General features: G+C 36.8%; 1 protein-coding gene across 29 annotated transcripts in view; it reads left to right on the forward strand.

Moving 5' to 3' along the window:
- ERC2 (ELKS/RAB6-interacting/CAST family member 2) overlaps positions 1-14,199 on the forward strand; it is an 817,272-nt gene that overhangs the window by 342,273 nt on the left and 460,800 nt on the right. For all 29 annotated transcript variants that reach the window (XR_013541661.1, XR_013541663.1, XR_013541666.1 and 26 more), the window contains one exon: positions 9,084-9,221. Coding sequence is in view for 2 of the 29 variants with exons in the window: in XM_078385331.1 (XP_078241457.1) it covers positions 9,084-9,221 (138 nt within the window). In the remaining 27 variants the exon portion in view is untranslated. The remainder of the gene's footprint in view (positions 1-9,083; positions 9,222-14,199) is intronic.

A 14,199-nucleotide genomic window follows, 5' to 3' on the forward strand; every position in this document is an offset into this window, starting at 1 on the left:
GTCCAATCTGCTTATTTCCACCTAAAGCGGATTGCCCACGTACGTCCCTACCTTGACACCGGGTCCCTCACCACACTGGTCCATGTGCTGGTAATCTCGATATTAGACTACTGTAAATGCCCTTCACGCGGGGCTGCCCTTGGGACTGCAACAAGTCCAGAATGTGGCGGCCAGACTTCTGAGTGGGGTTCGAACATACCAACATATCTCCCCTGTCATGAATTTGATTATGAAAATAGAATAGAAGTGTATTTCATAGGATTTATTTCAGAGCTGCAACGAAAAAGCTAGAAATCTGCTTGTGTCCAGGTGCTAATTAGAGAGAAAAATGTACAAGGTCAGTTCTTCTCCAGTTAAAGAAAAAAAAAAGTTAAGAAGAGCAAGCTGACCCTTATCTTATCTCAACTCCGATGGACAAGGACATAACTTCTTAATTTAAGAAAGATGGGAAAAGAGAGAAGGAGAAGGACGGAGAAGAGATGGAAGGGAGAGAGACGACACAGAGAGAAATGCAGCCGACAGGACTTTATTTTGAGATTGCGTAAGAATGCTTATTTAAGATATAGTTAGACAGTTCATTATTTTCACTTTATAGAGGAAATGACTGGTGGCTAAGGCTGGGGGTTATTTTGGAAATAATTTGGAAATACTGAATGACGTTAAAATGAGCTTGTTGAAATGATATCTTTTGTAATAAAATATAAAAAGACAAATTGTCTGTAAGCTGTCTCCTTGTTTAGACCAAGCTACTGTAGTAAATTGGATATTTTAGAACTAGGATTGTTTTGATCTGGCCACATTACGCTACCAAATGAGGGTCCTAAAGTAATAAAAGAGGAAGAGCAGACCTTCCAGATTGTTTATTTAAAATCGAGACAGACTTGGGTGAAGGAGTGAGAAGTCGCCTAGAGCAAAATTATAGGACCCGATTTTGCAGGCAATAGGGACTGATCATTCTGAATCCCTCTCGGTCTCGTGTAAAGGCAGTTCTAAGGAACGCTTTTACCTTGGCCACCTTACACTGGCTACCTGTTCACTTCTGTACCAGTTTCAAGGTGATGTTATAACCTATAAAGCCCTAAATGGTTTGGGACCTCGATATCTCACCAAGTGCCTCCTTCCAGTTAGGTCTGCCCATCCTATAAGATCGTCGCAGGCAGGGCAGCTGAGAGTTCTGACCCCAAGAGAGGCCTGGAAAACAACTACTAGAAATCGGGCCTTCTTGGTGGTAGCGCCACAATTATGGAATACCCTCCCACCTGAAGTCCGCCTGGCTCCTTCACTGGACACATTCAAAAAGCTATCAAAAACCTGGCTATTTAGACAGGCCTTCCCTGAACAAACTATACTCCAATAATATAACTTCTATCATACTGCCTTGCTCCATATTTTTATTTTTCTACACTTTTAATTCTATTTATTGTATTATAATTATATCCTCACTTCACTTTATGATTTTTGATTTTCACCCTTATGTATTAATGTCGCTATTAGCTATTTTGTTTTTCTGTTGTTTTTTGTTGTAAACTGCCCAGAGTGGCCTTACTGCCAGATGGGCAGTATATAAATCAAATAAATAAATAAATAAATAAATAAATAAATAAATAAATAAATAAATAAATAAATAAATAAATAAATAAATAAATAAATAAATAAATAAATAAATAAATAAATAAATAAATAAATGCATATGTCTCATATTGAGCAGAGATGAAGTGGCCTTAAAACTGAATGGTCTGTTTTCCAGAGTTTGCTTTTAAATTGTAATATAGCTTGTTTGGGGTTCACTGTGTTCCAATTTGCTTTGACCTCTGCATAATCCACTAGTAATTTCATTCTGAAAATGAATTTGGAAGCTGAGTAGAATCTTGCCAACTAAAACCAAATCATTATTAGTACTGAAATCTCTTAAACCCATAGAGGTTTTTTTTTGTTAGTTATACAGAATATTATATAAATGAAAAGAATATTGAAAATGTTGACAGATCTACATTACCAGTAAAAACACTGTCGAGAAAGTTCTGGGCAAACAAGTTCTCAAAGAGTACTTCCCAGTACTGGAGGTAGTGATTTGTTTTCATTACCTGCAATTTCCAATACATTATGTTTAGCTTTAAAACTCAATAATGAAAGTCATTTAAAAATGCTTAAGCTTCTGTAGAGTCATAATGCTTGTCTTCAGGTGAGATTTAGTTAAATCTTTTGAGTATTTAAGAAGCATTCCTGAAACTTTTGCCAAAAAAAGAGACAAGACTAGCTCTTAAAAGTTTATTGACAGGACACATAATTGAAAAGTTTGTGTGTGAAAGGTTTTAATGATTTTTAATAGATATAGTGGCAGCTTTAAATGCTGTGATTATATCCATTTATTGAAATACCAAAGGATTATGAGAAGTCATTTTAATAGTAATGGTGCAATATCACTGAAGCCAAAGCAGGTGGAGATTATACGTTAAAGAACGCATATGATATTCAGCCTGTCTGGTCTTGTCACTTGTGTGCTGGTTAGAAGCAAAGGTAGCATTAAATGTTAGCATCTTTAACAACAAACTGAAAAAAAAATCTTCATTTGTGAAACATGATATATTTTCTCCTGGCCTTGATGAGATGTTTTGGATTTGTGAAAAGAATCCTTGTGCAAATTATGCAAATTGCATTGCTAAACTATAATAAGCCCTGTTGGATGGACTTTTGAAAACTAGAAACATTGAGTAGGCTGCTTGTATTTCTTTGATTGATCACCCTATCCTGTGCTTGCTGCGTGTCTGCTGAACTTTGAAAATGGAAAATATGCTAGTTTTACACAGATATTTTTGCACAAATTGTGTGGAAACCTTGATCAAAATCCCACTTGTCTCATTTTCATGCTAGAAATGAAACTTCTTGGGAGGTTAATGTATGTTCATTAAGGATGAGTTCTTTAGTGGAATTTCTTCACATTCATAACACACTGGTGTGTGTGAGTGTGTGTGCATTCATAACGAGCCATCTGGCCTCATCACATAAGTAGGAGGCAGCCAGGAGGAGGGTGAGTTACTTCAGGATAAGTCCAGCTGAAGAGAGTCTCTGCAGCTGCAGGAGAAGAAGCATCCTGATGAGAGAGAGCTGAAGAAGGCAGGGTCAAGGGGAATAAAAGAGTAGAACTGGGAAGGCAAGGTGTCCCTGCCTATCTTGGAAGGAGAGGATGTGTGGGAGGATGCCATAAGTTATCTATCCTCACTAAGTTTATTCACAGGTGACAGGAGGCAGGCACTGGAGAATCACAGTCATGCGCTTGAACGAGGCTACGTTAGCCTGGCTGCTGAGTAAGGGAAGGGAGCAGGAGAAAAAAGCTGCAGAGACTGAGTTCTTGTGCACATTTATACAAGCCTTCTCTCAAAGGGGTGTGTTCCATATCTTAGCTTTCTCCTCCTTCCTGCCTTTCAGAACCGGGATGCTGGGGAAATTCCAGTGAAACTAACTGGACTCCAAGCTTACAAATGGTTCAGAGACTGAAATGTGACCATGTGGCACTATCGGGGAAAAGGCAGAGGGACTTGTTGCTGTAATTCTAATAAAAACTGATATGAGTCAAGAAACTGAGCTTAGAGCCCATGGAATTAACAGGGAAGCCCAGTTCCAATGGCAAGGGGGCTGGTGGGGCACAGATGCACACACAATAAAAATTGTTGATCACATTGACCATAAAAGTTAAGTCAAGTACTGTATGTCTAAGTGTACTGTATGTGCATGTACATTTGCATGTAACCAAATTTTGTGTGGTAATTTGATAGTATTGAAGAATTAATAATACTACATATTATAAATTAAACACTCCTTGTTGAGTTTCTTCATATCTCAATATTGCGATAAACATGTGATATCATTAGAAAATGAGTAGAAAATGAGGACAACTCATTGTCAAATTTCCTGTGCTAACTTCAATCAAATATATTTTGGATGAAATCAGTCACATTCAACAGGAGACCTGCTGAATTATTTATTTATTTAAAATATTTTTATCCTGCCTTTCTCCTTAAAAAAGATCCAAGGCAGCTTATATCGTTAAAAAGACAACATTCAAAAACAGTATGCAAATATTAAAAAGAAATTAAACAAGTATTTATTAAAAGTAGTAAATAAAAGCAGTACTAAACACATTTAAAACCACAGAGCACAACAATCAATTTAAAAAGCTGCCTCAGGCCATCAGTCATGAAGAATAAGCCTCACTGGTTTGTTAGTTACCAAGTGATCCACATTCTTTTGGTTTCTATGGGTCTCTTTTATTTAGAACTAATTTTGAATTAAATTAGGAGAAAAAGAGAATATATTTACTGAATGTCTGCAGTCCTACACACACTGATTTAGGAATAAAACCCATGAAAATCAGCAGGGATCACTCCTTAGGGAGTGTTCACAACCTTAATTGTTCACAGCCTTTTAAAAGACACACTCAAGACAAAAATGTGTAGATCCTTTTCTTTACATTACAGATTAAATGAATAGATGAATGAATTAACTCCATTGTGGCATAAAACCATAAGAATACATCTAGAGCGGTTACAGGATAACACCCCGGTAACATAAGCAGATATCTACATATGATTCAAAGCTTAAAATTTAATTTAGAATTTAAACCTTCTAATTAACTGATCTTCTTAATATGACATTTAATCAAATATAAGCAAAATTTAGCTATTCATTTAGTAATAAAAGAGTTTTCATCATTTAAAAGTCTAATTTCCTAATTAATAAGATAAAACAAGCCTCAAGGGTACCCTTTAATGAGACAGTAAAAATTCATAGTCAACCTGAATATTATCATAGGAACTATGGAATTTTGTCCCCACAGCGGAGTTGCCCGAGCTTTCAGATGAACCAAGCAATGTTTCAATATGGTTCCATTAGGGATTCCCCCAAGAGAGCTAAGAAATAATGTTACTGAGACAGCATCTGGGGGAGTGGGATAATCAAACTGAAATTCTTTCATGGAATGTAGCCAGGTGGTAAGGTTGTCTCTGCTCATATATTGATGTTCCTTTTTTAAAAAAATCTGATTTTGCAGGAAACATGGTCAGCAGAAACTCTCCATTTTGATAGCTTTCATTCTTTTAATTTAGAGGCATCTGCTGGGAAATCTCCCGGAAGATTAATGGGTGGGTTGGTCATACAGTATTTATCTCAACCACTCTAAATGGTCAATGTGAATTGAAACTACCCCTAGCCCACCTGGCCATGGCCCTATGGATGACCTGGAAGAATGGTGCCTGATTCTTATAAATATTTATCTCCTGCCCAGGACAAAAAAGTCCTCCATTGAAGTTACGTTAGCACTGGAGTAGATGAAGTTCTCAATATTTGAAGTGAATCTGGTTACCTGGGAATGGCCAGATTATATGAGCATTCAGCAAGAGACCAAGAGATTTCAGCTATTGTAGGACACCACTAGACCCATTAAATACACAACAGAGGACAGCCTAACAGCAACAAACCATCCAGTATTATTAATTCTACTAATTTATGAAACAGGGCAATAGCAATCAATTTTACCAATTCAGCACAATTACAAAACTACAAAAAGTGCTTATGAAAATGTACATTTTTTCCTGTTATACCATTCTAAAAAGCATGCTGTGCTGTGGTGTTTCATGTTGGGTAAAGAAATACTGCTTACCTGTTTGCAAAGATTAATCAAGTAAGATTTACTTCTGTACAGTAATTTGAAGGCACTTGTAATTCTTCACAACTGGGGACAGTACTTGTGCTAAATGTAGCATTTTGAGAACTGCTGTTTTGGGTAAAGCTTTAGTCATATTTAAAATGGTTGGAAAATAATTAATGTACAAATTAATGTACAAATTCAAATAATCACCCAGTGTGGAGAGTAGATACTTCAGTTTCAGGTGGCTAGAAATACAGACAATAATGAAAGATCACACCTTAATCCTTATTATTAATTACATGTTTGTTTATTTATCTAAAATATTTTTATCCAATTTCACTCTGCATCTATTTATGGTTAGTTTGTTGAATATGAAAGTTGCAGTGGCTTTTTTATTCCACAGGGTGTCATGAGGCAGTTGTTGGAACCATTATCAGTGCTTATAGAAATGAAATGAACCTGGTTTACTCTTATTTGAAAAACGAGTGAGTGTCAAATTTGAAAGAATACTGCAGATACACTATTAAAGAATGGGTTTTCACTTTGGCACAGTGGATAAAATCAATGACATTTAAAATCAAGTTGATTTAATCATGATTTATCGGATTAAAAATTGTTTTTATGTAACTCATTAACAATCATATTTTTATTTAAATTGTGATTTAAAACAATTTAATTTAAATCAAATCCATCCTGAACTTTAGGGTATATCCTTTATTATATTGCCATAAAATATACAAATATACAGATTCTTTCCTAGGAGGAGATGTTTCACATGTTCACTGAACTAAATGCATTGCATGCACATGTTTAATCCTCTCTATTCCCAAATGAGAAGCAGAGATATTGTAGGACAGTGGTTCTTAACCTTTGTTACTCGGATGTTTTTGAACTGCAACTCCCAGAAACCCCAGCCAGCACAATTGGTGGTGAAGGCTTCTGGGAGTTGCAGTCCAAAACTCCTGAGTAACCCAAGGTTAAGAACCAGTGTTGTAGGATAATAGACACTAGGCATAAAAGCTTCTTCAGTTTAGTTCTTTTGGGATGAATTCACTTAATCACTTCTAAGTGACAGCAAGCAGAACACTTCCTTAACATTAACCGTGCAGTGATCTATACTATTGGCAGATGGTGTGGACTCAAATTAGACATCTTCAGATGATCCAGTTCAAAAAATACCTTTGCACAATGTTTGCAAAAGCTACTGTCCCAGGAGAAGCAAGTGATCTGAAATATATCATGCAGATCTAACTAGTCAAGTGATACCACGTAGGATTGCTCATGAAATTGAGAACACTGTTCAGTGTCTTTTTAGTGGCGTAGTGTCAGTGACAACATTTGTAGATCTATGCTATTTTATACTTACTGATACCACAAGTTATTTTTGTTAAGAAATTACTGTTAAATGATGATGCCATAGAATAAACCCATATATTAATATTGGACTAGCTACATCCATAGGGTAGATGTTGTCTTGCTTTCATCTTCTGACATTTCAGAGGATAGAATATTGTTTCTAAAAAGAAAGAATACTGTTTTAATTTATTATACATTGCTCATTAGTGTTTCAAAGTAATTCATTAACAGTTGTTTTTGACTGAAATCCAGTAGTAAGTTGTAACTACATTAGACTCACTAAATCAATAGAACTTACTGAGGAAATTGAGTCACCAAATTTCCACTGATTAATTGGGCCTATTCTAATTGCAACTTACTACTGAATTTCATCCATTGAAAGAATGACATGTTACTAATCCATCACTAATTTGTTGCTTTTTATTGCTTTTTAATTTTTATAAGAAATATAAAATGACCAAAGACCTGCACCCCCCAGAAGTGCTTAATGAATAATGAGTGAACATAACTAATTGGGGAAAAAACATCTCAAAAAAAAAAAAAAAAAAGGATTCTCAATCACTATACAGTACTTTTTCTAAAATGTTACTATTACATTTGCGAAGGCTTTCATGGCCGGGATCTAATGGTTGTTGTGCGTTTTTTGGGCTCTTTGTCCTTTGAAGATGCCGGACACAGAGACTGGCGAAACGTTAGGAAGAACAACCTTCAGAGCCCGAAAAACCCACAACAACTGTTACCATTACCTTACTGTTTGCAAAGTATTATCTTTCAGGTAACGTTGTTACATATAGAGCACATTACTCTAATTGTTGCAATTATAGACGAAACAGAGGCTGAAATCTTGCCCTGAAACTTGATTTACAAAACCTAACAGATGCACATGTATTATCCTGTCTTCTTATGACACCAAGGTAGCTGCTTTGCAGTACATGTGGTACTGTGAATTCTGACAAAGTGACCAAAATCATCTTCGACAGCTACGCAAAAGGCATAGTTTCTGGAGACAATTGCCCCAAGTGAAGAAATCACCATAGATATCATTAGTTGCATCAGTCAAACACAACTCAATAAGCAGTAAATAATATCTATGTTGATTAAGTTAAGGCAGTTCACCTTCAAAAGTCATACTGTTTGTGTTATGCCATCTGTAAACTATGCAAAAGGATTTGGGCTAGTGTGTCGGTGCCATAATGCTTCTACTTAAATGCCCCATTTTATGATGTGGTCAGAAGATGCTTCTGAGGCACAAATCTGGTATGGAATGCCTTGGGAATAGATACTCATATGACAGAGACTCCTTTAATTTCATGTAACTTTATCAAAAAAATTATAAAATGTGTATGTTTGCATCCGTGTGTATGCATATGATAACTGGTGTTTATATCTTATACCATGGGGGTTATTTTGTCATAGTCAGTTATATGTGGATTTCCTGAATGTGATTTATTCTTGAAATATGGAGACAAGCAAACATATTATGACTAACATATTGATTTAATACATGTCTATGGACAGTGATGTCTTCAGACTGCAGCAGGTGGGGGATCCCCAAATTTTGTTATGAGGCATTCCCCATCCCATTCCACAAGCTACCCATGCATATAATTATACATACATAAGCATAATCCAAGAAGTAGTGATGCTGGTGAGGATATGCAGTAGGGACGTGGTTCAGATTTTCAGTTTATTTAGAAAATGAAGTGAAGTGGGACTATTTGTCCATTTCTGAACAGTGCAGAAGCATGAAGCACATCAATCAAATCAGGGCTCTCCAAAGCTTTGGAAATTCGAAGGCTATACTGTAAATCTAGAGCAGCAGCTTTCAATTCAGAGGATCCAAGGGTGACTGACATTTGGGTAACAGTGCTCAGCTAATGCAGTTTGAAATTTCTAAATCAGTTTTAAGTTTCTTTTGGAAGCTTACCAGATTTGTTTTCTGTAAAGATGGTACTGTGGGATTTTGCCAGTCTTTAACTCAAAAGTACAGGAACGAATTGTCAGCTTGCCACCAAGTGCCGATGAACTTGTTTGTTTTAGCCTTACACCTGGGGATTCTAAACCCTTACCATTTCTTTTAAAGATTGAAAACCTCCAAGAGCAACTTAGGGATAAAGACAAACAACTAACCAATTTGAAAGACCGAGTGAAATCATTGCAGACGGATTCGAGTAACACAGACACTGCTCTAGCAACATTAGAAGAAGCTTTGTCAGAAAAGGTATGTGTTGTTTTAACATTTTCTTTCCAGAACTGGCTCAGGGATTTTAACTTGTGACTTTATTCTACAAATAATTGCACACAAATGATATTTTCATGGGAGCAGTCTTAAAATGCAAACTCCAGACCACCTTTGGTGATCAGGGCCGTAACTGTTCATCTGAGACCAGTTCTCTTTGCAAGATGTCACTAAAAGATGCAGAAGTATCTTGACCTTGAAAATGTTAAGGTTTAAGCCCTGATTTACATAGAGCCCTCACTGACCTGGCAGCTGCAGTTACTGTCATGCTGGGGAAACGTGGGGACTACTATGGTACTACTGCAAAGAAGCTGTTGAATGCGTCCGATACAGAGCTTTCAGCCACTGCCACCTGCTTCCTGCTTGCTTTTGTGATAAAATATATGTAGATTAAGCCTGTGAGGGGGATAAATCTATGCCTCAAATTCTTGCCAATGCAAATAAGACTAGAAAGAACACATTGTTGGGATTTCATCATGTTAGTGGTTAATCAGCACAAACATGGTATATTAGGACATTTAAGCATGTGTTTTCAGCATCTAGCTCATGGAGATTACAGTTCAATTAATCTTCATTTTGTGTTTGAGAATGATGTTTAGTCTTCAAGAAAATGAAACATATACATTGTTGTTAGGAGAACAAATGTCTTCAGGGTCAAGATTCTATCATTGTGGAAGGAAAATAAATTTAATAAAGTTTTAAATGTGTCAGAATAAATGATAATAAACAATAGGCTTATACTTTTAGAGTTCATACATAGTATTTTATGTATGTAGTAAGAGTATATTTAAATAATGGGCACTGACAGTTTCAGATAAATTTGGAAGGCCACTTTCCCTCTCAAGCCCTGAAGAGCTAAAGGATAGAATCAGTTTATACATCATGAAATCAAAATGAGAAATGGGATGTGAGAAATAAGGATCAAAAACACAAACGACTGCACCTGCTCAGTCTGACCAGTTTCTCTGAGCACTATTGTGACATCTTGAGTTGGTCCCAGCTCCTTGTGGAGCTTTCTACATCAGTATTCCTTACTGGGACAAATGCCAACTGGGATTGCACCCCATCTGATCAACTACTGCATCATCCTTGCAGATTCCCATACATCCTCATGAAGATGATTGAGTGTCTCAGGTGGTGTGCAAACCCATTTTTGGTTTATGCACATGAGGATGTAAATACAGGGAAGAACAACTGCAAAAATATTGTTTTTGCATAGTGTTCTGTAGTGCTCTCAGCAAGAATATAAGATCTTTTGTGCAAATTCAGAAAAATTCAATGAACATTGCAGATAACAGTTTAATGCAAATAACAGAAAATGACTGGCTACTGGTTTGCTGCATGGACTTTTAAAGAGTCAAGAGTATTGTTTGCATCTTGCTGCACATAGAGCAAAGAAGAAGAAGAAGAAGAAGAAGAAGAAGAAGAAGAAGAAGAAGAAGAAGAAGAAGAAGAAGAGCAAAGTGTGTTGTTTATATGCTGCCCCATAATGCTAAAAGCACTGTCTGGGTGTTTCACAAGTTACTTATGCAGGTTACACATCGCCCCCCACCCCGCAAGCTGGGTACTCATTTTACCGACCTCGGAAGGATGGAAGGCTGAGTCAACCTTGAACTGGATACCTGGGATTGAACCCCATGCCGTGAGCACAGTTTTGGCTGCAGCACAGCGGTTTAACCTATGTGCCACGAGGCTGCTCAAATATATTGTGTTTTGCCTCTCAAAAAAACAGAACAGTAATTTTGTGAATAATCTGCTCAAATTATGGAGGTCTAAATAATAATTTATAAAGCACTCCTTATCTCAGTGTCACCTAGAGTGCACCAGTTGTGTGGGGCTTGAATCAATGAGAATGAATAATTTAGTGAATATTATTTCATAGGTAACACACAATGTGCACATAACAAAGACAAGTACCAAAAAGAAGTTCTGGGTCCTATGTCCTTTGTTGTTTGCCTATTTATTTGTATGATTATATCTGTATCTTACCTTTCCTTTAATGATGTCAAACATGTTCTTTCCTCCTCCACTATCCTCACAGCAATTCTGCTTAAAAACAAAACCAAACAAAACATTTCCTGCATTTTTCCAATGTAAAGGGTTTTGTTTTGTTTTTAAGTGTGACAGGAGATGTGAGGGCTTGATGTTGGATGCAGGTCTTTTCAAGCTTGGTGCAGCTTGAGGGCAGAGGGGCTAGTCCAGACTTGAAACAGGCCAGTCAGTTCAAGCAGTAAAGCAGAGGAGGCAAGAAATGGGGATACTGGGCTTCTTGACAGTTCAAGTTAAACATTCAGAAAAATTCCTAAGTTATTTGATTTAAATATTGAAGGGGCCCAGTTGATTTGGGGCCTTAGAAGCATGTACTGTACTCGAGCAACCTACTATAAAACTTTGATGTTGAGAAACACTTTTCTGTCTGAATGACACTAGTCCTAATCATAAGAACTTTAAAATGCCATGCTTCTGCATGATTCTGTCTGCTACATTAGGCTTCAAGCAAGATTGTCTATGAATTCCACTGGCTTAACTTTGTTGCTGTTGTCTCCTCACTCTCCCAGCAAATTTAAGTGTCCTCAGACACATTCTCTCTCCAGAAGAGAATTTAGGAAGCTTGGCCACTTTTCAAGAATCCATTTACTTTTTAATTTAAAATATTTATATGCCACTTTTCTCCTGGAAGATCCAAGGAGGTTACAGTATATATATAAAAAAACAAAGTTAAAAGCCTAATAATAACTTATTACACTACTAAAAAGCATCAAACAAATATATAGAAAAAGCACTAAATAAATATTATTAAAAGTCATAATAAGAACAATATTAAACACACAAGTAAAACACAGAATAAAATACTCCCTTTAAAAGATCTATAAAACTGTGTCTCCAAATCCCAGTCCAGAGAGACAACCTAGAACAATACCATGGTCATTGATATTAAAAGCTGCTGAGAGATCCAGCAGAACCAAAGGGATATACTCCCCCTATACAGTAGCGTAGGTTATCTACCAAGGTGACCAAAGCAGTCTCTCACCCAAAAGCAGGCCTGAAGCCAGAGTGAAATGGATTTAGATAATCTGGCTCATCCAGGAACCCCTGGAGCTGAGAAACCACAACCTGCTCTAGTACCTTGACTAAGAATTAGTCATTAGGGACTGGCCAATAATTATCCAGTACTGTGGAATCCAAGGACTTTTTTTCAGCCATGATCTTATTACTGCCTTCTTTAAGTACGCTGGGATCCTGTCCTGCTGCAAGGAGGCATTCACACGTGACTAGCCAGAGTGAGTTGGACCAAAGGCCCAACCAGTCCAGTATTTTATTTGTACATTGGCCAGTTGGGGATTACATAAATCTGATTAGGTGAGAAATGCAGTAGTAGTCTCTTAAAGAGGTTCACCACCAACTGGCATTTGAAGGGGATAACGCATATACTGACATCATACATAGTGATCATTGATAATCTTATTTTCCATGAGTATGTCTAATCCTTTTTAAAGCTGTCCAAGCTGATAGACATTACTTAGTATCTTAGTAATGAATTCTGTAGTTTAACTTTATGCTATATGAGGGAGTACTTAATTTCATTTATTCTGAATTTTCCAGCTCTGAATTTCTATTCTGGATTCTAGTAGTATAAGAGAGGAAGAAAATTTCTCTCTGTCTTCTTTTCCAAACCATCCTGCTTTTCTTCCACCATTCCAAAGCCAATGATTTAGTGGGAGGACTTTTTGGGAAGATGGTACTTCTCCCAAAAAAAATTTTCAGATAAAAATATAGATGCACTTAGGTGACTGACAGAAACCCATCCAGCTCATTTATATTGCTAAACACCATATTCATTAACTCCATAATACATAGATTATAAACAATGGAAGAGTGTTTGGTTAGTGATATGTTAGAAATTTCTCCATTATATTTGAGAAGAGATAAAGTGGAAAAGTGTCATAGTTCTAGAATAAATTATCAGTAGTTCAAAGAATTCCTCAACAGATGTAATATGTGGAACTGGCTGTGCTACCTAGTGCCATAATGTTAATGAGTTTGCATGGGATCTAGAAATGAGGCACACACTCTCCCTAGAAATGAGGCACACACTCTCCCTAGAAATGAGGCACGCACTCTCCCTGCTGAAGGCTAAAGCATTCATTCAAGGAAACACATATTTCCTGCTCTTACTTCCTTTCATCCCCAGCAGTGTTATCTCCTTTATATCTGTGTCTCCAGAATTAGACAGATATAAGTAGCAGTTTTCATTCCAATGAGATCACGATAGCATTTACATGGCTCCAGTTAATGTGTTTGTACAGTTATATACTTCTTGTCACTTGAGAGTGAACTCATTTTAAATACAAAATTCTCTAGTGATTCCCTGGAGAGAGATTCAAACTTTGGAGAAAGAGAGCTCTAGAAATGCACAGTAAAGGTGTGATCAGACAGAGAAATAGCTTGCATTTTGGACTGTTTGTGGCACAGTCTGATGCAAGTTATTTTCTGGTGATCACATGACATACAGGACATTGTGAACCATCCTGATCCTAATCACTGCCCATGTTAGTTCTTTTTTTGTCCAGCAGCATGATTGCTTTTTGTTTTTGTTATTTTTTTTTTAAACCAGTCTGGAGTGATTCCTGTACACACAGACAGGTTGACAGATCACTCCCAGTGAAGCAACCCTTTCCAGCATGATCAGATGCAATCCTTTCTCACAGTCTGATCACATCCTAACTCTTTGGACAAGGTATCCCCTAAAGGCAAGATGTAAAAACAATGATTGACTGGGGATGGAAACAGAAAATATGAGTTGTCAAATAGTTTTTACTTAATGAATATGGATGCCATCTTAAAGACTTATTAATTTTTCTGCAAAATCTGTTGAATCTGAGATTTCAAACAACAGAGGATCAAGTGTGGTCGAATAAGGCACATGTCTTACAGCGGTTATCGTCTCAGCATGGGATGT

This window comes from Pogona vitticeps, chromosome 2, assembly GCF_051106095.1.
Source record: "Pogona vitticeps strain Pit_001003342236 chromosome 2, PviZW2.1, whole genome shotgun sequence".
NCBI classification, from domain to species: Eukaryota; Metazoa; Chordata; class Lepidosauria; order Squamata; family Agamidae; genus Pogona; species Pogona vitticeps.